At 43.0% G+C, this 24763-nt stretch overlaps 1 protein-coding gene across 3 annotated transcripts in view; it reads left to right on the top strand.

Moving 5' to 3' along the window:
- Positions 1-24763, top strand: part of SRPX (sushi repeat containing protein X-linked) — a 109349-nt gene that overhangs the window by 63458 nt on the left and 21128 nt on the right. For all 3 annotated transcript variants that reach the window (XM_045051290.1, XM_023249396.2, XM_045051289.1), the window contains 4 exons: positions 5096-5222; positions 8169-8290; positions 9020-9199; positions 10759-10892. In XM_045051290.1, coding sequence (XP_044907225.1) covers positions 5096-5222; positions 8169-8290; positions 9020-9199; positions 10759-10892 — 563 coding nt within the window. The remainder of the gene's footprint in view (positions 1-5095; positions 5223-8168; positions 8291-9019; positions 9200-10758; positions 10893-24763) is intronic.

Genomic DNA, 24763 nt, shown 5'->3' with positions numbered 1-24763 from the left:
GAGTGTGTCTGTCTGTCTCTCTCTCTTCATAATTTCTTGTCCTCTCCACATGGCCTCTCCAGTCAGATAATTAGACCCTTAGATGGCAGCTGGTTCCCAAGATAGCAAAAGTAGAAGGTGCCAGACTCTGTTAAGGGCCCAGACTTGGGACTGGCATAGATTTACTTCCCTTACATTCTCTTAGTCAAAGTGAGTCACAAGGCTGGTGCAGATTCAGAGGGAGGGGAAATAGACTCTACCTCTTGGTAGGAGGTGCTGAATATATATAAGGGGATTATGAGTAGCCATCTTTGCCAGAAATTCACCACAATATTCTTTGTTTGAAAAAAAAAGTGCTTAGAAATCATTAATTAAATACGTCTTGGAAGATGCCATACAAGATGAAGAAGTTTGAAAAAAAACAGGTGTGATTGCTTATGTACCTGTTCGGCCACTATTAACAAGGCTAAAATCATAATGCTTTAAATGAGATACAGGTTCTATTCTCCTATAAACGTTTATGCTTAAGCAGCCTTGGGCAGTATCCAAGGCCCAACTCCTCCTCACTTGTTCTTCGGTCTAAGATGGCTGCTATAGCTCCCCCACCATATATCCACATTCAAACCAGGGTAGAGGAGGGAGGAAAAAGGGAAAGGTGCGCTCTTCCCACCTTTTTTTTTTTTTTTTGTAATTTTTTTTCCAACGTTTATTTATTTTTGGGACAGAGAGAGACAGAGCATGAACGGGGGAGGGGCAGAGAGAGAGAGGGAGACACAGAATCGGAAACAGGCTCCAGGCTCTGAGCCATCAGCCCAGAGCCCGACGCGGGGCTCAAACTCACAGACCGCGAGATCGTGACCTGGCTGAAGTCGGACGCTTAACCGACTGCGCCACCCAGGCGCCCCATTCCCACCCTTTTTAAAAGCACAACCCAGAAGTTGCACAGGTCACTTTTCCTCACAGCCCATTGGTGGAGCCCATCACATGAACACGCCTAACTTCAAAGGAGGCTGGGAAATGTAGTCTTTCTTCTAGAAGGCTAAAGGCCCAGGCAGACTTCTTTGACTACAAAAAAGGGGATCAGAGAGTAGGTAACTAACCAGTCCCAGCCACACTGACTGTACAGAGTGAGAGGAAGTTCGTGTGAAAGATCAGGGGATAAAAGAGGTGAGAGAAGTGGGGCGCCTCGGTGCTTCATTCTGTTAAGGGCCTGACTCTTGATTTTGGCACAGGCTACCATCTCACAGTTCCTGGGATCAAGCCCCACATGGGGCTCTGCACTGACAGCTGACATCTCAGAGCCTGCTTGGGATTCTCTATCTCTCCCCCTCTTGCTGCCCCCCCCCCCAATAAATAAATAAACTTCACAGTGAGAGAAGTAGCAGGTAGAAAGCCAATTTGTACGTAGGAAGTCGGGAAAGGGACAGTGAAGAGTCTGTTTCTGTGAGGAGCCGTGGCAACCTTTTACTTGGGTTAAGACTATCATCTTGCCTTAGAATGAGGCAGAGAGAGGGGACTCCACCTCAGGTCCCGCAGTGTCTGATAAAGGTATTGCCATGCTCTGAAGCGCCTGTTAATCATACACCATCTTCAAACATGGCTCTCCGGTGGGAAACACTATTTAAGGAAACATTTGAGGATGCAGTTACTTTATAGCCTCAGTTTAAAAGGTTTTTTTTTTTTTTTCTCTTGGAAAAAAGTGACCTGCTGGCCAGGACACTGTCCTTTTGAACCTCTTTCTTATTTCCACCACCTACCTGGTTAGATGTGTTAAGGATTCCCAAGCTTCCCCAATAAATAGTAGGTGATACAGTGAAATATATTTGTTTCTGATATTTTATATGCAGAGGGGCAGCTAGAGCCCTGAGAAGGGGAACAGTTGGTCAGATGTCTCCTGTGCATGGCCTGGGTTCTTCCAGAAGTTTTAGGGCTTCCACACAGTAACTGGCTCTGCGGTCATCCTGACTCAACAGGGAATTGCAATTATGTTTCTACAGTAACTGTGTTCATTCATGGAAATTTATGATCGCTTCTAGAAACCAATGAGGGCCATGGCTGTGTAATTATAGGCTTAGGTTTCTGGAACATCTGCTGAAAGGCAGGCTAGCTGGTCTCCTCAGCTGAATATGAGGGCAGCATGCTTGAGGGTGCAGCAGAATCTGCTCTTCAGGGATCGATGGCGAAGCTGTACCAGGCGACCCCAAAAGAATGTACGTGTTGGGAGGAAACTTACCGGGTCAGCAGCAGGCAGACACCCAGACGTGTTTGGCTTATTAAGATAATTAAAAAATATGTGATCATGTCTGAAAATCCCAGACCGTGGAGAAATTCCACAAGAGAGGAAATACTTCCTGGTATATGAATGGGGATGTTAACAACAATACTCAGTCTGGTGGGTGGCCGTGAGAAGTCAGTGACATAATGCATGGGGTGGGCAGGTAAGTTGGTTCCGTAAACATTCGCTGTTATTTTTAATGATTGATTTTTTTCTTGTTTCTAGTTTGGAAGAGCACTGCTTCTGAAAAACTAGGCCAGTTTCAGCTAATCACTGTTAGCCCGGACATAAGCTGGCTCTGGGAAGCTCTGAGAGCCTTCACCCAGATAATCTAATTTAGAGCACATTTGCTCACAATGGCGGTACGAATGGTTAAATACAGAAAACCCAGCATGTCTTCCAGATGTTTACTTTCCATGACACAGAGGCTAAATGTATCTCTTCACTCTGACAATGTCACCCCAAGAAAATAAGGAAACACCATACAATTTTGCATTGAAATCTATCTCCTTTTCTCAGCCCATCCTTTTTTGCTTTAAATTAACAAAAAATATATATACTTTCTTTTTTATTTATTAAAAAAAAAGTTTAATGTTTATTTTTGAGAGACAGAGAGAAAGAGAGAGCGAGCGAGCATGAGCGGGGGAGGGGCAGAGAGAGGGAGACACAGATTCCGAAGCAGGCTCCAGGCTCTGAGCCGTCAGCACAGAGCCCATTGTGGGGCTCAAACTCATGAACTGGGAGATCATGATCTGAGCCGAAGTTGGCCGCTCAGCCGACTGAGCCACCCAAGTGCCCCTAAAAAAAATACATACTTTCTAGGATGAGATTGCCAGCTAGATTTGACCAGCAGGGGGCAGGTACTGTATACTCATCTTTGTGATTCCCCCAAAGCTGTGAAATGTTCATCTCAATTATAAATGTATGTCTTCTATCATCTATCATAACAGAAGTTAAAAGGATTATTTTTAAAAACTTAGCAAATGAAAATAGGCACCTCAAATGCATTTAAAGCAGCTTCCATTTTATCAGAACATGTATATACTTTATCAATTTTAGGAAGCATATTTGTTTACATTTTAATATCCCTGAAATTGGGATGCATCTCAAAATTGATTGTAACTTAGACGCAGTAAAATATGGTAATTATTCAATTTAGGATTAGCGTATTAAGGTTTGTAAATTCACACTCCATTGAAGCATGACATGGGAGGCATATGAATTTGCATAGCCGAAGGCGAAGTTGTTTACCAAGTTATTCATAACTTCTTGCCCTAAATAAAATGAGAAGTTATTAGAAAAGACATAGAAGGAGGGATGGCTGGGTGGCTCAGTCAGTTGAGCATCCGACTTCGGCTCAGATCATGATCTCAAGGTTCGTGGATTCAAACCCCGCATCGGGCTTTGTGCTGACAGCTCAGAGCCTGGAGCCGGCTTCAGATTCTGTGTCTCCCTCTCCCTGCTCCTCCCCTGCTCATGCTCTCTCTGTCTCTCTCTCAAAAATAAATAAACATTAAAAAAAAAAGACAAGAGAAAGCATATGAAGACTTTACGTGGTGCTTTAGTCTCTCAAGGATGTTTCTGACTCAGAATGAAATGACATTTAATTTTCATTCAGGTTGTAGCATAGCAGCATTTAAATAATTATCAGTTGATGTCTAAAGCAATGCACATCTAAATGTTGTAACTTGCCAGGCTGTCTTTAAATATCTTCTCTACCTGTTCAGAATCATCAAATGGAATTTTCGAAAGTTTGAATTCCCCCTTCTTGTGATTTCACTTTAGCTACGACAAAATGAAACCCAACCCAGTGAGGATTGACATCTCATTTATTTCTAACCCTCATTATCAACCCATCCTTGATACTGAGGGAGCAGAAATTCTGTTCCCAGGTGGAGAAACTACCTGGGCAAATTCAGGAGGCCTTTAAAGGGCCAGAGACAAGGTAAAAACTGCTTTCCTGAAACACAAAACCATGGTGTCGTCCAGTGGTAGTTGGAGAGCACAGTGCAGACCATTGTTTGTTGTAAGCTACTGAGGAGTGGGGAGTGGACTTAGCCAGAGGAGAGAGGGCTTGTTCTAGGAGTAAGTGCTTGGGCTTCAGTTATAATTCACACTATCACTGTTTACATGCCTGGCCTTAAATAAATCACTTAAGCTCTCTAAACCTCAGTTTCCACACTTATAAAATAGAGCATTGGGTTGTTTATTTAAGCCTCTGTACCATTTGCTTCTGCCTCACCGGGGGCGGTACCATTTTCTACCTCATGTCCTATTTTATGTATGGTGACAATAATCCCCCCAGTAGACTATAAACTCTTGAGAAGCACGTAATTCCCTTGCCTTTGTGCATCCCTAAACCTAGCAGTTGGAATGGTGCCTTGAGTAAGGCAGTCGCTCACTAGAGATGTGTTGCCTTGAATTGCATTGAATTAGAAGACAGCTAAGGTGCCCCTTCTGATGTTGTCATGCTGTCCTTAAAGCAGGAGGGACTCCCTATGGCTGAATGAGTTCTAGCTGGGTGGCTGCAATGTTGTGAGGTCAGTAAGCAGAGTCTGAAAGCGTGGGGAGAAGTTGCCATAGCTAATCAATTATGCTAGAAGACACCTTGCAAGGCCAGTTGATTGCGGGTCTGGCCCTGTGAGTTCTCAAGCAATCTTCAAAGCTCAGCAGGAGAGAAGAGGCAAGATGAATGGAGGGAAGAGAGATACAGAGGGGTGAACAGACTCTTTGAAAATGGGGAGCACGTGGAGCTACCAGCAGGTCAAATGCTGGTTGTTGCAGCCCAAGCCGACAAGATATTTCTTCGTGATGGTGACTGTACTGTGGTTCTGTTTTCAGATATAGAACCTCCTAGAATCAAGTGCCCAAGTGTGAAGGAACGCATTGCTGAACCCAATAAGCTGACGGTCCGGGTGTCCTGGGAGACGCCGGAGGGCAGAGACACGGCAGATGGCATTCTAACTGAGTAAGTGCACCTTTGGCAGTGGGAAGGATGTTGCTTCTTTTATGAGAGACGTTTACTGCCCAGAGTGGGGAAGTGTATCTCTGCTGGTCCATTTATGCTTTCAGAGCACTCCTTTAGCAATTCCTCATTCATGCGCTATTTTTCTCCATAGTGGTCTTCATCACCTGGAATACTGTATATTTTACTTATGTATTTGTTTATCACCTGTCTCCACGATAGCATGTTTACTGCCATATCCCTAATGCCCAGAAACAGGCCTAGCACAGAGTTGGTACTCGGTAAATATTCGTCAAAGGAAAGGGAAGAAGGGAAGAAGAGAGATGGGAGGAGAAAGAGGATGCTAGCTGGTTAACTCTGGGATAAAATCACCCCCGTTGCCTGCCCACGGGGCTCCTACTGAAGCCCTTAGGCCTCACTAAGCCATCACCCGCCTCCCTGATAAGCCTCCATGTGTCCCAGGTAGAGCCAGACGCTGCCCCCCTCCCCTTGTGCTCTGTGAGTATGGTTTAGTGCAGAACTTTCTATCCCTTGGTTTTTGGCAACTGCTCCTTTCAAAACTTTGACTTCTAGTTAAATTTTTTTAAACTTGTGACCACAATGGGGAGCGTGGATGGCTTAGTCATTTGAGCATCCGACTCTTGATTTCAGCTCAGGTCATGATCTCACGTTCTTGAGATAGAGCCCGCCGCCGGGCCCTGTGCTGACAGTGCAGAACCTGCTTGGGATTCTCTGTATCCCTCTCCCTCTGCTCCTCTCTGTGCTCTCTCAAAAATAAATGAACTTAAAAAAAAGTAAAAAATAGAGGCGCCTGGGCAGCTCAGTCGGTTAAGCATCCAACTCTTGGTTTCGGCTCAGGTCATGATCTCGCACTTTGTGAGTTTGAGCCCTACGTTGGGCTCCACATTGAGAGTGCAGATCCTGCTTGGGATTCTCTCTCTCTCCCTCTCTCTGCCTCCTCTGACTTTCTTTCTGTGTCTCTCTCTAAATAATTAATTTTCAAACATTAAAAAAAATAAAAATCAACTTGTGACTACATTAAAGACTTACAGAAGAAGTTTATAAAACCAGAGGAAGGGTCTTCACCTTTCTTCCCCACCCCAACCCCATTCTCCAGGACCAACTGTAGTAATAGTTTGACATACATCCAGAATGCTTTTTCAAATGTATGGTTCCCTTTGGGAAAGTTCAGCTACATGTTGTTCTAGTCTAGCACCTGGGCCTGTCCCCCTGCAGCTGTCTGATTGGCCTTGTTCCCTGGATGCCCCTACTTTATGTCAGCACGTTCACATCTGTGCCTTAAAGTTCACGGCCCTGTCAGACCTCCCTACTTGAGTTTCCATCTGCAGACAAAGGATACCTCTGACTTACTGCCTTATGAGCTACACGGCGGGGAAAGCCTTGCTAGAATCCTATCAGGCTCACTGCGCAAGAGGAAATATCTTAAGCAATTATGGGCAATGAGAGAACATCTACTGGGAAGATGTTCAGTCTTCACCCCTAAGCTCGGAAACAAGTGTTTCCTGTGAATTCACTTATTGACTCCTGGTGATGGTTATTTTCATGTCGCAGATGAAATAGAGTCTCCAAGAGGTTAGCGGCCACTCATATTTGAAGTATGATTCATCTCAGGTTTTTTTAAATGTTTATTGAGAGAGAGAGAGAGAGAGAGAGAACGAGAACGAGAGAGAACACACGGGGAGGGGCAGAGAGAGAATCCCAAGCAGGCTCCGCACTGTCAGCATAGAGCCTGATGTGGGGCTTGATCCCAGGAACCGTGAGATCATGGCTTGAGCTGAAATCAAGAGTCAGATGCTTAACTCACTGAGCTACCCAGGCGCCCTGCTCTCAGGTTTATGAGCATTTGAATTGTGCTTCCTGAGGACCTTTGAGCATCTAAGACCCAAAGTGACACATTTCTAATGGTGGGATTTCTGGCACTTTCCTAAGACCCTTCAGTTCATATCTTATGAACAGACACCCTGTCCACCTCTCTGGGAGGCTCTCTTCAGTGGTGACAATGATAATTTCACATATTCATTATTAGCAAATATTCTCATCATTGCTGAGAACTGTAGAGAGAAGGCCAATGAACCATGTGTTGGAAAACCAACCAACCTGGCATGTGATCATGCCGCACTTACTGGTATTCTCCTCAGACAGCCAAGAAGAAAGCTACTACAGTTGCCCTAGTTATGTGATCTTGGGTGAGTTCCCTAAACTTTTGATGCCTCAGTTTCCTCATCTGTGAAATGGAGATAATAATACCTATCTCATAAGGTTGTTGTGAGGTTTAATATGTGTAAAATGCCTGGAACTGTGCCTAAAATATGTATATAAGGTTTATGTAAGTACAAAGAACCTATTATTATTATTACTACACCGGGATAATCAAGGAATCACAATAAAGTTGCCTTTTGCTCAGGAAAGCTGTCCACTAGGCCAGATAGCAAAAAAAGAGACAATTCTAGCACCCCCCTGCAGGCCCAAATTTCCAATGACTACTTGGACTATACCCTCAAATGATTTTCCTCACAGAAAATTCCCTCACCCTCTCCAGAGTGAGGCAATTAAGGGTCCCCCTGGAACAAAGGTGGGCCTGGAAGAAGACTTGCACCCTGGGTTCTCAGCATGCCCCATCATCTGTTCTACCTCCCAGTGAGAAAAATGAATCTAAATTTGCCAGGAATTGGCGACTTCCTTGTTCTGGTGTCAAACTGTTCTTCCAAAGCAGAATAAAGCTCAGGAAGTTCTGTTCTTCAAGAAATCTTTGTTCTAGTCAGATTGGCCTACTGGCTCTCCCTCAGTAACTCCACATCCAGGGCAGAGTGGGTGCTGAACACGTGCCCGTAATGATCATCATTGATGCTTAGGCCCACAATGGCCTAGTTGTTGTTAGGCCCTTAATGATCATCTTTGGTGTTTCTGTTTTTTTCCCCCTTCTTTAAGTGTTATTCTTAAAGGCCTCCCACCAGGCTCAAATTTTCCAGAAGGAGACCACAAGATCCAGTACACAGTCTATGACAGAGCTGAGAACAAGGGCGTTTGCAAATTTCGAGTTAAAGTAAGAGGTAAGAATACTGCTTATTGGCTTTTTCCTCTCTTTACAGGAGCAAAGGGAAGTAGGCCCTCAAGCAAGAACCCTTTATGAACTCCTGCTGCCATAGAGATACTTGCCAGCTTTGGATTAGCCTCTGATGATGAGGCTAGGGGAAGTGGGCCATCTTAATGGCTGAATTTCAGAATACAACTCTGGATGAGGTTCAGTGCTGGCAGATTATTTATGAGGTCTGAGGGAGCAGTAAGCCAGTCTGGCATGAGCCCACAGCTGGCTGTCCCAGAAGAATCTTATTTTGATAACTTTTTCATCCCCGGGCTTGAGTGACCAGCTAAAGCCTCTAAGTCCTTCTATAAAGGAGGTTAGGAGCCCCCTAGCTTGGGCCATCAGGAGTCCATGTTCTTGGTGTTCCAGAACCTTTGTTCTCCCTGAAAAAAATATTTTTAAGATTTATTTTATGCCTCATGGCTTGGGCAGCTAATTCCTAACCATCTTTATTCTTTATTCTTTTGGGTTCAACCTCCTCATGTATAGCACAGGGACTAAACCAGTTGATCTCAGTGGTCTCATTGGTATGAATGGTAAACATTCCAAGGCCCACCCACTGGCCAGATAGTCATATGTGCCCCCTCACTCATTCACAGGCCAGTAGAGAAGCTTGACTGCAAGACTGCTGCCTTCCCTGGTTACTCTGTGGAGGGTAGCTCAGCACTGAGCCTCCTCTGGCCTTGTGTCCCTACAGTCCGCCGCTGTGGCAAACTCAACGCCCCAGAGAACGGTTACATGAAGTGCTCCAGCGATGGCGATAATTACGGGGCCACCTGTGAGTTCTCCTGCATCGGTGGCTATGAGCTACAGGGTAGTCCTGCCCGAGTCTGTCAGTCCAACCTGGCCTGGTCTGGCACGGAGCCCACCTGTGCAGGTATGAGTACAGCCCTCTACCCAGCCAGCGGCAGAACCCGAAGTCCCTTGGGTTCTGGATTCCAGTACAGGGAGCGAGGACTTCATTCTGTATACTTTGAAAGGTTCAGCGCCATCCCTCTTTATCTGAGGAGGGAAAATGGTCCCTGAATCTGGGGCAGCTCATCTCATCCACCTTCCTCCTTTGCCTCTGTCCGGCTCCTGATTTCTCTCTCATGCCCTCTAAGGAAGAAGCTGGAGGTGGGAACCCAGGGCCCGCCATTAGTGACTTTGCAAATTAGCAAAGTCCGCTTTAGGTAACCTTAGCCTTCCCTTCTACAAATGTGAGGGTCTTTTTTGGCAAAGCCAGGATACTACTGCGTATGGACAGTATAATGCCTGCTTTGCAGCACTGGCTTGAAAGTCACACAGACCGTGGGCATTCAGGACGTTTCCTCCTCAGGTCAAATGAGGAAGACCATACCTTACCTACTACTTGAGTTGTCGTAAGGAGTAAATGAGGTCATCCATTGAACAGTGGACTAGAGCAGTGCCTGTCACAGGGTAAGGGCTCAATCCATGTCCGCTCTTATTACCAAGGAAGACAGATTGGGCTGGGTAATGATAATGGTGTGAAATTTGGACTAGCCACAAGATTCTAGGCATATCTTTTATTTATATACTCCACTTCTCCCCCCCACACCCCGCATTTCCTGGTACTTTGTCATCTTTATGCTTCCTTTTAAACCCCAGCCATTCAGAGTTGGGTGAGAGAGAGACACATGTAGACCATCAGCTAAATGCCCAGTGTTCTTCAGTTTCATACGTTAAGGTACAAATAACTTCCTGAGGCAGGGAGAGTAATGCCCGTCCTCCAAAGATGTTCCACAGCCTAATCCCTAGAACCTGTGACTATATTACCTATAATAATATATTACCTGCATCTATTACCTGAATAATATATTACCCAAATACATTACCTAGGACCTGTGAATATAAAGGGGACTTTGCAGAGGTAATCAAGGATTTTGAGATGGGGAGGGTAGCTTGGATTTTCCAGGCGGGCCCAATGTAGTCACAAGGGTCCTTATAAGGGGGAGGCAGAGAAAATGATGGAAGCAGAAGGTGGAGAGGAGAGAGAGGTGAAGATAGCACGCTGCTGACTTCCAAGATGCAAGAACGGCCATGAGCCTGGAAATGAAGGTGGCCTCTAGATGCTGGGAAAGGCAAGGATACAGGTTCTTCCCTAGAGCACCGGGGGGAATGCAGGCCTGGCAACCCTTTGACTTTAGCCCAGTGAAACTGATTTTAAACTCCTGATTGCCAGGACTGGAGGAGAATTTGGTGGGTTAAGCCCCTACAATTATGGTACTCTGGGATAGCTGTAAGAAAAAAACTGATATACTTCCCCATTCCCCAACCCCGTGCTTCTTGGGACCATCTCCCACATGAACCACTTACAGGTGAAATTTTATCTTGGGGTTTACTTCTTGATGCATACACTTCTGTAGGTTATCACAGGCTAGGTTGAGCCAGGACAAGCAGAGACTTTCTCACGCATCTGGCCATTTCTCATTCCAGCCATGAATGTCAACGTGGGTGTCAGAACAGCAGCAGCACTTCTGGACCAGTTTTATGAGAAAAGGAGACTCCTCATTGTGTCCACACCCACAGCCCGGAACCTTCTATACAGGCTGCAGTTGGGAATGCTGCAGGTGAGTCCTTGCAGCAGGGCAAAGGTGAGGGGGAGACCTCTCACAGGAAGGGCTCAGTGATTTCATTCAAAGCAAAGGCCAGCAGTGCCTCATCTAGTTACCACGAACTTCAGGAACTGGCACCTTCAAGCTATCTCCATTCATTTCTGGGTCTGGGGCATAATCTGCTTAACCTGGACTCACAGAGCTAACCCACTTGTTTTCCAACTAATAAGGTTTGTCTTCACTAGCAAGCCTCATTCACCTGTCATCCAGAATAGTTGTCTTTGTTGAACCTGTCCAGGATATGCCTATGCTGGAGGTCATCATTCAGTTGTTTGCCCAAAAGGAATGAGGGGAGTCCAGGAGCCCTCAGGCCCCAGATCCTGCTCCAGGGAGCTTCCCCAAGTCTCTTAGAGTTCCTCAGAGAATGATGGCTCTCTTTAAGAACAGTGGTTCTCAAAGTGTGGTCTGTGGACCAGCAGCATCCGCATCGCTTGGGAGCTTGTTAGAGATACAAATTCTCCCCCATCGCAGACCTACTGGGTCTAATCTACATTTTAACAAGATCTCCAGGTGATTCCTAAGCAACTGAAAGTTTGAGGTGCACTTTTCTAGAAACGTGCCTTTCTCCATGATGTAAATTTTGTAGCTACAAAATGAGGCAAGCAGGGTCTTCTGAAAATAAACAAACAAACAAACAAACCAAAAACCAGAAACAGAAAAGGATAGAAGTAGATCTTGCTAGATGTCCAGAAGCTGCTATGCAACAAGAATGGCCAACCTGACTGAAAGCTAAAGAGGCAGAATGTTATGCTGGGTCATGGACAATGGTGCTTCACGTTTTTGTTTTTGTTTTTTTTTCATTTTATTTTTTTTATTTTTTTTCAATATATGAAATTTATTGTCAAATTGGTTTCCATACAACACCCAGTGCTCATCCCAAAAGGTGCCCTCCTCAATACCCATCACCCACCCTCCCTGCCCTCCCACCCCCCATCAACCCTCAGTTTGTTCTCAGTTTTTAAGAGTCTCTTATGCTTTGGCTCTCTCCCACTCTAACCTCTTTTTTTTTTCTTCCCCTCCCCCATGGGTTTCTGTTAAGTTTCTCAGGATCCACATAAGAGTGAAAACATATGGTATCTGTCTTTCTCTGTATGGCTTATTTCACTTAGCATCACACTCTCCAGTTCCATCCACGTTGCTACAAAGGGCCATATTTTGTTCTGTTTTTGTTTTTTAATTTCATCTATTACAGTGAGTAAGACTATTTCAAACAATCTTGGTTTAATCAAAAGCTACAATTTTACGTCTCATATCAGCATTAATGCAATGATAATGATAAGTCTTTCTTCCTTTTCCCCCATGTACTTTTACGGCTTCACGTAAACTCTGAAGAATCGTGCAAAATGTTTTAGGCTCCTTTGACAGGAACTCAACTCATTACATCTTTATTCCCAATCCCTACCACCTTACTTCCATCTTTGTAACCTTTTGTCCCAGCTAGGGACTTGCTCTCAGGGATCACCAGCCTACACGGCTCCACTGTGTGGGAAGCTGGCCTTGCAGGCTACATTACATAAGCATACATTTCCTGGCTCCTTAGTTTCATAGAAAAATGAATAAGCCAGACAACTTGCTTTTCCTCTACGTTGGCAAACTATGGCTTTTGCGAGTGAAATTTGATTGGAACGCCACCACCCTCATTCATTTGTGCATTGTCTGTGGCTGCTTTTGCACTCCAGTGGCATAGCTGTGTAGTTAGGACAGAGACCATCCAGCCCCGTGAAGCCCAAAGTATTTACTATCTGGCCCTTTACCAAAAACTGTTTGCTGACCCCTGTCTGAGTCTATCTCATCCTTTCGGATACTTGCTAAATTACTGATGAAATAGTTGTGATGCCAGCAGGCAGGGTCCAAGGACCCAGAGAGGGCGTCCCTTAGGACCAGCCAATCGGGTCCCAGTCTGCACACAAGAGAGAAATTAAGTAGGAGCCAGCAGGAGGTGAAAGTGAAGTTTACTGAAGGTATAGAAAGCGTGTAGGTACAGAGCGTCTGGGAGACTCAGAAAGGAAAGGAGAGAGTGTCCCATATTTGTTCCGGGTCTGGGGCTTATACTGAGGATCGTGGTCTGGTGCACGTGCCCTCTCAGGCATCCAGGAACCAGCCAGAACAAAGACGAGGGTCCAGGTGTTAGTCTTTGGAGCCAGGAGATCTTGGCATCGAGATATCTAGCGCTGGTGGTCTGGAATATGCCTGTGATGGCTTCCTCTGGTCATTCTCACCTGGTCCTTCCTTAAATGTTATCTGTTCAAAAGAAGTCATTAATTTCTTGTCCCTTAAGAGGAGGACATACACTATTTGCATTATAACATATGTGTAAAGCGGGGGTGTGAGAATAGCAAGAATGGAAGCAAGAAGAGGAGCAAAAAGCAGATTTTTATAGAGTCCTTCAGTTTGCCTGTCTCGGTTGGACAAGATATTTGGTATCAAGGTCCTCATGTGTGACCCCCATGACATATTTACATTGGCATTTTAACCAGAGCTTTCAAGGAAAGGTTTGATTGAGATAGGTGGTTCAGTTACAGTAATAAATCTATGTATTTTTATACTTTTTACCAATTCTGTTACCTTATAGAGAGTTGTTTCCGTGCAGTGGTATTGTAGTAAAATGCTTGGTGTTGTAATGACTCAGGAGTTTAAATTTTCTTTCCCCATTTAGCCAGATTCATCTTACATTACTTTCTTGTTCCCTATTGCCATTGCTGTTCCTGATGTGACCTCCGGGCACATGGTTGAGGGCCACATTCCTGAAGCTCTTGCCAAGGGCCAATTTAGAGGATTGGAACTTGCTTTTCTTTCTCTGCCTCTTTTTTAATATTTATTTATTTTTGAGAGAGACAGAGCGTGAGCGGGAGAGGGGCAGAGAGAGAAGGAGACACAGAATCTGAAGCAGGCTCCAGGCTTTAGGCTCTGAGCTGTCAGCACAGAGCCTGATGCGGGACTCAAACCCATGAACCATGAGATCATGACCTGAGCTAAAGTCAGATGCTCAACTGACTGAGCCACCTAGACGCCCCTAGGATTTTCTATATATAGTATCATGTCATCTGCAAATAGTGAGAATTTTGGATGTCTTTTATTTCTTTTTGTTGTCTGATTGCTGTGGCTAGGACTTCCAGTAGTATATGTTGAATAAAAGTGGTGATAGTGGACATACTTCTCTTATTCCTGATCTTTAAAAAAAAATTTTTTTTTAATGATTATTTATTTTGAGAGAGAGAGAGATACAGCATGAGCTGGGGAGGGGCAGAGAGAGAAGGAGACACAGAATCGGAAGCAGGCTCCAGTCTCTGAGCTGTCAGCACAGAGCCCGACACGGGGCTTGAACTCACGGACCCCGAGATCATGACCTGAGCTGAAGTTGGACACTTAACCGACTGAGCCACCTAGGCACCCCCTCTTACTCCTCATCTTAAGGCAAAAGCTCTCAGTTTTTCACCATTGACGATGATGTTAGCTGTGGGTTTTTCATATATGGCCCAGGGGCACCTGGGGGACTCAGTCGATTAAGCATTCAACTCTTGATCTCATCTTAGGTCTTGATCTCACGGTCATGAGTTCAAGCCCCGCATTGGACTCTATGCTGAAGGCTTGAAGCCTACTTAAAAAAAAAAATATTAGACTACAGAAAAACAGTATTTTCATATAAGGCCTGTATAATGTTGAAGTATGTTCCCTCTAAACCTACTTTGTTGAAGGTTTTTATCATGAATGGATGTTGTGCTTTGTCAAAATGCTTTTTCTTGATCTGTGGAGATAATCATATGGTTTTTATCCTTTCTCTTATTGATGTACACATTGATTTGTGAATATTGAGCCATCTTTGCATTGCAGAAATAAATCCCACTTGATCACGGTGAATAATTTTTTTAATGTATCCTTGGATTTTGGTTTGCTAATACTCCATTGAGAATTTTTGCATCTATGTTCATCAAAGATATTGGCCTATATAGTTCTTCTTTTGTGGTGTCTTTATCCGGTTTAGGTATCAGGGTAATGCTGTCCTCATAGAATGAATTTGGAAGCTTTCCCACCGCTTTTATTTTTTGGAATATTTTGAGAAGAATATGTATTAATTCTTCTTTAAATGTTTGATAGGATTCAGCTGTGAAGCCAACTGGTTCTGGACTTGTTTCTTGGGAGTTTTTTGATTACTGATTCAATTTCATTGCTGGTAATCAGGCTGTTCCAGTTTTCTATTTCTTCTTGATTCAGTTTTAGGAGGTTACATGTTTCTAGGAATGTATCCATTTCTTCTAGGCTATCCAATTTGTTGGCATATAGTTTTTCATAACATTCTCTTAATAATTATTTGTTTTTCTGTGGTGTTGGTTGTTATTTCTCCTCCATGACTTTTGCTTTAGAGTGCTCTCTTTTTTTCTTTTTTTGATTAGTCTGGCTGAAGGTTTATAAATTTTGTTAATCTTCTCAAGAAATGAGCTTCTGGTTTCATTGATCTGTTCTGTTGGGGGTTTTTAGGTTGTATTTCATTTATTTCTGCTCCAATCTTTAATTTCCTTCCTTGTACTGGTTTTGGGTGGGTTTTTTTCTGGTTCCACCCACTCCTTTGGGTGTTTTTTTTTTCTGTAAGATTAGGTTGTTTGAGATTTTTCATGCTTCTTGAGGTAAGCCTGTATTGCTAATAAACTTCCCTGTTGGAATGGCTTTTGCTGCATCAAAGACTTTGGACCATTGTGTTTTCATTTTCATTTGTCACCATTTATATTGTGATTTCCTCTTTGATTTCTTCCTTGAGCCACTCATTGTTTAGTAGCATGTCATTTAACCTCCATGTATTTGTTTCTTTCCAGATTCTTTCTTTTCTTATAGTTGATTTCAAGTTTAATAATGTTGTGGTCAGAAAAGATGCATGATATGACCTCAATCTTTTTGAATTTGTGAGACTTTGTTGTGGCCAAACATGAGATCTGTTCTGGAGAATGTTCCATGTGCAGTTGAAAAGAATGTGTATTCTCCTGTTTCGGGATATAAAGTTCTGAATATATCTGTTAAATTCATCTGGTCCAATGTGTCATTTAAAACCACTATTGTGGGGCGCCTGGGTGGGGCAGTCGGTTAAGCATCTGACTTCAGCCAGGTCACAATCTCGCGGTCCGGGAGTTCGAGCCCCGCGTCAGGCTCTGGGCTGATGGCTCGGAGCCTGGAGCCTGTTTCCGATTCTGTGTCTCCCTCTCTCTCTGCCCCTCCCCCGTTCGTGCTCTGTCTCTCTCTGTCCCAAAAATAAATAAACGTTGAATAAAACCACTATTGTATTGTTGATTTTCTGTTTGATTGAATTGGCCATTGATGTAATGAGATGTGAAAGCCCCCTACCCTTATTGTATTCCTATTGGTTACTTCCCTTATGTTTCCTATTAGCTGCTTTATGTATTTGGGTGCTTTCATGTTGGGTGCATAATACTTACAGTTGTTATATCTTCTTGTTGGCTTCTCCCCATTTATAATTACATAGTTCCCATCTTTGTCTCTTGTTACAGTCTTTGTTTTTAATGTCTATTTTGTCTGATACAAGTACTGATACCATGGCTTTCTTTTCACTTCCATCTGTGTGATCAATATTTCTCCATCCTTTCACTTTCTTTTTTTTAAGTTTATTTTTGAGAGAGAGAGTGAGGGAGGGGCAGAGAGAGAAAGAGAGAGAGAGAGAATCCCAAGCAGGCTCCACGCTGTCAGCACAGAGCCTGATGTGGGGCTCGAACTCACGAACCATGAGATCATGACCTGAGCCAAAATCAAGAGTCAGTTGCTTAACTGACTGAGCCACCCAGGGACCCTCTATCCCTTCACTTTGAATATGCATGTGTCGGGGCGCCTGGGTGGCTCAGTCTGTTAAGCGTCTGACTTCGGCTCAGGTCATGATCTCGCGGTCCGTGGGTTCGAGCCCCGCGTCGGGCTCTGTGCTGACAGCTTAGAGCCTGGAGCCTGTTTCAGATTCTGTGTCTCCCTCTTTCTCTGACCCTCCCCTGTTCATGCTGTCTCTTTGTCTCAAAAATAAATAAATGTTAAGAAAAAATTAAAAAAAATATGCATGTGTCTTTTGGTCTGAGGTGAGTCTCTTGTAGGCAGCATATAGCTGGGTCTTTTGTTTTGTTTTGTTTTTTTTTTTTTTTTTTTTTTTTTTTTATCCATTCCATCACCATACGTCTCTTTTGATTAGAGTGTTTAGTCAATTTACATTCAAAGTTGTTATTGATACATTTGTACTTATGCCATTTTGTTACTTGTTTCATGGTTGTTTTTGTCTTTCTTCTGTTTCTTCCCTTGTTCTCTTTTCTCATAAGTTGGCTTTCTTTAGTGATAGACTGGGATTCCTTTCCCTTTATTTTTGCATATGTAGTACTGTTTTTTTTAATTGTGGTTACTTTGGGTTTGTATGTAACCTCCATGCATCTTAAGTTGATGTTTGAGTTTGAGACCATTCTAAAATCACTAAATTTTTACTCTTCTCTGCTCTCAGGTTTAGGTATGTGATGTCAAAGTTTACATCCTTTTATTTTGTGAATCCCTTGACTGATTTAAACAAATTTTTTAAATGTATTTTTTGAGAGAGACACAGAGCAGCAGGGCAGAGAGAAAGGGACAGAGAGAATCCCAAGCAGGCTCCACACTGTCAGTACAGAGCCCGATGCAGGGCTCAAACTCATGAACTGTGAGATCATGACCTGAGCTGAAACCAAGAGTCAGACGCTTAACCGACTGAGCCACCCAGGTGCCCCCTTTGACTGATTTTTATAGATATAATTAGTTTTACTACTTTTTTGCTTCATACTTTTCTTATTCTTGATTATGGTCTTTCCTTTTTCCACTCAAAGAATCCCCTTTAACATTTCTCGTAAGGCTAGTTTAGTGGTGAGGAATTCCTTAACTTTTGTTTGTCCAGGAATCCCTTTATCTCTCCTTCTATGCTGAATGATAGCCTTGCTGGATAGAGCATTCTTGGTTGTAGGTTTTGCACTTTTAGCACTTTGAATATATTGTGCCACTCCCTTCGGGCCTGCAAGCATTCTGCTAAAAAATCAGCGGATAACCTTCCGGGGTTTCCCTTGTGTGTAACTGTTTTTGCTGCTTTTTGTCATTTTGATTACTCTGTTTCTTGTTGTGGCCTTTCTTGGGTTGATTCTGCTGGGGGTTCTCTGTGCCTCCTGGACCTGGATTCTGTTGCCTTTCCCAGATTCAGGATGTTTTCAGCTATTATTCTTTCAAATAATTTTTGTGCCCCCTTTTCTCTCTCCTCTTTCTCTGGAATCCCTGTAATGCAAATGTTATTATGCTTGATGATGTAACTGAGTTCCCTTAATCTGTTTTCGTTTTTTACTGTTCTTTTTTCTCTATTCAGCTTGATTGCTCTTCATTACTGTGTCCTCCAGGTCGATGATCTGCTCTTCTGATTCCTCTAGTCTACTATTTATTCCATGTAGAATATCATTAGTTCCAGTTAAGTTCATCTCTGATTGGTTCTTTTTTATGTTTTCTCTCTCTCTATTGAGGGTCTCACTGAGGTTCTCCACTCCTTTTTCAAGTCCAGGTGAGTATCTTTATGACCATTACTTTAAATTCTCTGTCAGACATAATACTTACCTCCATTTATTTTAGCGCTCTTGCTATGCTTTTGTTTTCCTGTTCTTTCATTTAGGACATATTCCACTGTCTCCTCATTTTGCCTCTCTATGTGTTACAAAAGTGGGATATATTTCCTTCTCTTCCTGTAGTGCCCTGCGGTGCAATGTACCGTGTTCACCAGAACCTGTTTGCCCTTTGTGGACAGGACTCGGTCCCTGTGTTTTTAGTGAGCCAGTCCAGGGCTGCCTTGGACCTGAGTTGGGTCAGACCAGACATTTGCCAGAACTGCAGGAGCACCGAACTGCAGGGTGCTCTCTCTGTGTTGTACCCTGAGAAGTTTTCATTGGTGGGCGGTGCCTGTAGTCAGACAAGATGTCTGCTCCCAGCCTACTGCTGGGGCTGAAGTTAAACTGGTGTGTGGGGTTTTCTTCCCCTCTCCCTGGGGCAGGAGACACTTTGACATGGTGCTTGCCCCTGTTGGGGTTGCTTGCACACTGCTGTACTTGGGGCACCACTTTGGATGGACTCCTGCCAAGGGTGTGTTGGAGGGGGTGGGGCCACAGGAGAATATCGGGGCAGAAGGGAGTTGCACAGTGCCAGCAAGGTGCCAGGGCAAGATAGCAAGATAGATGAAGAGTGTTAGTGCTGCACTGGTTCCTGCAGGTGTTGGTGTATCTGGGCTGGAGGGCTTGGGTGGGAAATGGGGCCCTCCAACTCTTTTGGTCTTGGAGAAGTCTGTCAAAAATCCCTGCCCTCCAGCACATGCGCTGAGCTTAGGAAATAAATCTTTTCCCTGTATACCCAGGCATTTTTCAAACTGCTGCTTTTCTGCTGTATCTCAGCAGGGCTTTTGTTGCGCTTTTAAAAAAATTTTTTTAATGTTAATTTATTCTTGAGAGAGAGAGAGTGGGGGGGAGGGGCAGAAGTAGGGAGACACAGAATCTGAAGCAGGCTCCAGGTTCTGAGCTGTCAGCACAAAGCCCGATGCAGGACTCAAACTCTAACTCATGAACCTCAAGATCATGACCTGAGCCGAAGTCAGAAGCTTAACCAACTGAGCCACCCAGGCTCCACTGTTTCAAAGTTCCATGTGTTGAGCCCCACTATACGGATTCACAGAGTTGACCCCTGTGCTTTTCAAACCAAATATTCTGGGGACTCATCTTCCCAGTGCTGGTCCCCCATGCCTGGAGTACCTGTTGTGGGGTCTGTTACTCTCCCCTTTCCACACCCACAGCATTCCTCCTTCCCATGGACAGTCCCACCAGTCAGTTTGTCTCCTGATTGCATCTCTACCCTTCCTAGCCTCTTTGCTGTGGCCTCTTTCCTATATTTAGCTGTGGAGAGCCTGTTGTGCCAGTCTCTGGGTCATTTTCTGGTTATTTTCACTGATCTAGGTGTTATCTAGGTATATACATGGGATGCGGTGAGCCTAGGATCCTCCTATTCTGCCATCTTCCTGAAAACCTTTTGCCTTTCTTTTGATGTCAGATTCAGACTATTATCACCAAAACCTATGTCAAGGAGCTTATTGCCTCTTTTTTTAGCCCTAAGATATTTATGGTTTCAGGTTTTACATTAAGTGTTTAACCCAATTGATTTTATTTTTGTATATGGTATAAGATAGTAGTCCAGTTTTCCCAAGACCATTTATTGAAGAGACCATCCTTTCCTTTCCCTATTTTATACTCTTGGCTCCTTTGTCATAAATTAGACCGTATATGTATGAGGTTATTTTGGGATCTATATTCTGTTCCATTGATCTGTGTGTTTTTATGCCAATACCATACTGTTTTGTTTACTATAGCTTTGTAATATAGTTTAAAACCAGGAATCGTGATGCCTCCAGCTTGGTTCTCAAAATTGCTTTCGGTTTTCAGGATCTTTTGTAATTTTGTACAAATGTTAGTATTGTTTGATATATTTCTATGAAAAATGGCTTTTGAATTCTGATAGAGATTTCACTGAATCTGCAGATTGCTTTGGATAGTATGGACATGTTAACAGTATTAATTCTTCCAGTTCTTGAAGATGGAATATATTTCTATTTGTGTGTCTTTTTCAGTTTCTTTCATCAATGTCTTATGGTTTTCAGTGTACAGGTTTTAACTTCCTTGGTTAAATTTATTCCTAAATTTATTCCTTGGAAAACAATTGGGATTGTTTTCTTAATTTCTCTCTCTGATAGTTTGCTATTAGTGTACAAAAAGGCAAAAGATTTTTGTATGTTGATTTTATATCCTTTAACTTTACTGAATTCATTTATTCTAACAGTATTTTGGTGGAGTCTAGGATTTTCCATATGTGTCATCTGCAAATAGTAAGTTTTACTTCCTTTCTAATTTGGGTGGCTTTTATTTCTTTTTCTTGTCTAATTGCTCTGGGAAGGACTTCGAGTACTATGTTGAATGAAAGTGGTGAGAACGGGCATCCTTGTCTTGTTCCTGATCTTAGAGGAAAAGCTCTCGGCTTTTCACCATTGAGTGTGATGTTCAATGTAGGCTTGTCAAAGATGGCATTTACTATTTTGTTTCCCCTATAACCACTCTGCTGAGAGTTTTTATCCTAAATGGATATTGAATTTTGTCAAGTGCTTTCTCTGTATCTGTTGAGAGGATCATATAATTTTTATCCTTCATTTTGTTAACATATCACATTGATTGGCAGATGTTGAACCATCTTTGCATCCCTGAAATAAATGCCACTTGATGTTGGCATATGATTCTTTTAATGTATTGTTGAAATACAATACATTATAGGTTCGCTAATGTTTTGATGAGGATTTTTGAATCTATGTTCATCAGGGATATTGGCCTGTAATTTTTTTCCTATGGTGGCCTTATCTGATTTTGGTATAAGGGAAATGCTAGCCTCATAAAATAAGTTTAGAAATGTTCCCTCCTGTTCTAAATAATCGGAATTCGTGATAGCTGCTCTTCCAGTTTTGTGGAGGAAGAATTTATTAATTATAAGGGAAAAGGAATGTAAGGAAATAAACAATTATAGTAAACTTAAAGAGGGAGGGAGGTACAGAGAAGAACAAAGAAGGCTTGACATATCGAATCAGGTACTTACAACATCCAACCTTCTGGCTGGGGAAGCCCTGCTGAACAGCCTGACTGGAGCCCCAGCTGACGGTCCTGGGTGAAGCGTCCTCCCCTCAGGTGAGACTTCCAACCAGCTCTTCCTGCCAGGGCAATATATACACTACCTGTGTGTCATTTATGGTTAGTCGTTAAGTTTGTCCAAGCACAGTCCCGAGCGAGCTGGGTTTTTTTTTTTTTTTTTTTTTTCTGTTTCTCTTATCATACCTCACAATCTTAGGAGTCTGGGAATCTGCATATACCTCTTCCCTCCCCGATCCATTCCAGGAGGCCAGCCTGGTCTGACTCAAGGAGGAAGATGAGGCACCTTAATCCTCCTGGCATCAGGAACAGAAGAGCCAGTTCTGATCCCGAGGCCAGATATGGAGTACAAGCCAATTAAGCCCCCGTGATTGTATATGTACAGCTCTGGGCAGAAATGGATGCCAAGTCACATAAACAACTTCTATACAGAACACTTGCTCTTCTGTTTTTTGTTGTTGTTGTTTTGGAAGCACTTGAGAAGGATTTGTATTTTCTTTGAGTTTTGGGGAGAATTCACAAGTGAAGCTGTGTGGTCCTGGTCTTTGGTTTGTTGGGAGGTTTTTGATTAACAATTCAGTATCCTTACGAAGTAATAGGTCTCTTTAGATTTTCTTTTTCTTCATGATTCAATCGTAGAAGGTTGTATGACTCTAGGAATTTATCCATCTCTTCTAGGTTGTCAAGATTCTCGATGTGTAATTATTCAGAGTAGCCTCTTATTATCCTTTGTATATCTGTGTTATCAGTTGTAATGTTTCCTCTTCGATTTCTCCTTTTGAGTCCTCTTTTTTTCTTTGTGAGTCTAGCTAACGGTTTGCGAATTTTATCTTCAAGGAACCAACTCTTATATTCATTGATCTTTTGTATTGGCTTTTTAGTCTCTATTTCATTTCTTTTCTTCTAATTTTGGGCTTTTCCTTTTTCTAGATCCTACAGGTGTAAAGTTAGGTTGTTTTATTGAGCATTTTCTTGCTTCTTGAGATAGGCATTTATCACTCTGGACTTCTCTGAGAGGACTGCTTTTAGCTGCATCACATAGTTTCTGGTACATTGTATTTCCATTTTCATTTGTCTCAGGGTATTTTTTCAGATTGCTCTTTTGACTTGCTGACCATTGCTTGTTCAGTGGCCTACTGTTTAATCTTCAATATTTGTGAATTTTCCAGTTTTCTTATAATTGATTTCTAGTTTCATACCACTGTGGTCTGAAAAAATATTTGATACGATTTCAGTCTTCTTAAATGCATTAAATGTTTTATGGCCTAACATATGATCTATCCTGCAGAATGTTCCATGTGTCCTTGAGAAGAATGTATTCAGTTGCTTTTGTATGGAATGTTCTATATACATCTGTTAAGTCCATCTGATCTAACATGTAGTTTAAGGCCAGTGGCTCCTTATTAATTTTCTCTCTGGATGATCTATGCATTGTTGTAAGTGGAGTATTAAAGTGTCCTATTACCAGGGGCACCTGGGTGGCTCAGTTGGTTGAGCATCCAACTTTGGCTCAGGTCATCATCTCATGGTTGGTGGGTTCGAGCCCCATGTGAGGCTCTTTGCTGACAGCTCGGAGCCTGGAGCCTGCTTTGGATTCAGCGTCTCCTTCTCTCTCTCTCTGCCCCTCCCCTGCTTGTGTGCTTGCTCGCTCTCTCAAAAATAAATAAAAAATCCTTAAATTTAAAAAGAAGTGTCCTATTATTGTACTGCTGTTTCTTTAGGTGTGTTAACATTTGGTTTATATATTTAGTTGCTTCTATGTTGTGTCCATAAAGGTTCACAAATGTTATATCCTTTTGTTGGATCGATCCCTTTATCATTGCGTTCACTGTATGATACCCTTCTTTGTCTCTTATTAGAGTCTTTGTTTTAAAGTCGGTTTTGTCTGATGTAACTATAGTTACCCCAGCTCTCTTTTGGTTACCATTTGTAAGGAGTATGTTTTCTTAACCGTTTACTTTCAGTCTGTGTGTGTCCTTACATCTGAAGCGAGTGTCTTATAGGAAGCATATATATGAGTCTTGGTTGTTTTTTCTTTTTTAAAAAATTTTTTAATATTTGTCTTTGAGAGAGCGAGCAAGCATGAGTGGGGTAGGGGCAGAGAGAGAGAGAGGAGACACAGAATCCGAAGCAGGCTCCAGGCTCTGGACTATCAGCACAGAGCCTGACACGGGGCTTGAACTCACGAACTGTGAGATCATGACCTGAGCCAAAATTGGACACTTAACCAACTTAGCCACCCAGACACCCCTTTTTTTTTTATATATACATACATTCAGCTACTTTATGTCTTCTGATGGGAGAATTGTTTTTAATTTTTTTAATGTTTATTTTTGAGAGTGAGAGAGACAGAGTGTGAGCAGGGGAGGAGCAGAGAGGGAGACACAGACTCTGAAGCAGGCTCCAGGCTCTGAGCTGTCAGCACAGAGCCTCACACGGGGCTTGAACTCACAAACCGTGAGATCATGACCTGAGCCGAAGTCAGATGCTCAACTGACTGAGCCACGCAGGTGCCCCTGATGGGAGAATTTAATACATTTACCTTGAAAGTCGTTATTGACAGATATGTACTTATTGTCATTTTCTTAATTTATGGCTATGTTTTTTAAAATATTTTTTAAAGAGAGAGGAGAGCATGAGCTGGGAGGGGCAGAGAGAGAGATGGAGACAGAGGATCTGATGCAGGCTCTGCACTGTCAGCATAGAGCCGGATGTGGAGTTCAAACTCACACACCATGATGAGATCATGACCTGAGCCAAAGCTGGACGCTTAATCAACTGAGCCACCCAGGCGCCCAAATTTCTGGCTATTTTGTACTACCTGGGTTTCCTTACTTCATCTCTCGCTCTTTTATTTGTAGTTTGAAGACTTTAGTAGTATGCTTAGATTCCTTTCTCATTATATTATGTTTCTTTTTAAAAAAATTTTTTTAACCTTTATTTATTCTTGAGACAGAGAGAGACAGAGCATGAACCGGGGAGGGTCAGGGAGAGGGAGACACAGAATCTGAAACAGGCTCCAGGCTCTGAGCTGTCAGCACAGAGCCCGACGTGGGGCTTGAACTCACGGACTGCGAGATCACGACCTGAGCCAAAGTGGGCCGCTTAACCGACTGAGCCACC

Source organism: Felis catus, chromosome X, assembly GCF_018350175.1.
Source record: "Felis catus isolate Fca126 chromosome X, F.catus_Fca126_mat1.0, whole genome shotgun sequence".
Taxonomy (NCBI): domain Eukaryota; kingdom Metazoa; phylum Chordata; class Mammalia; order Carnivora; family Felidae; genus Felis; species Felis catus.
This window is presented reverse-complemented; position numbering and strand designations above follow the sequence as displayed.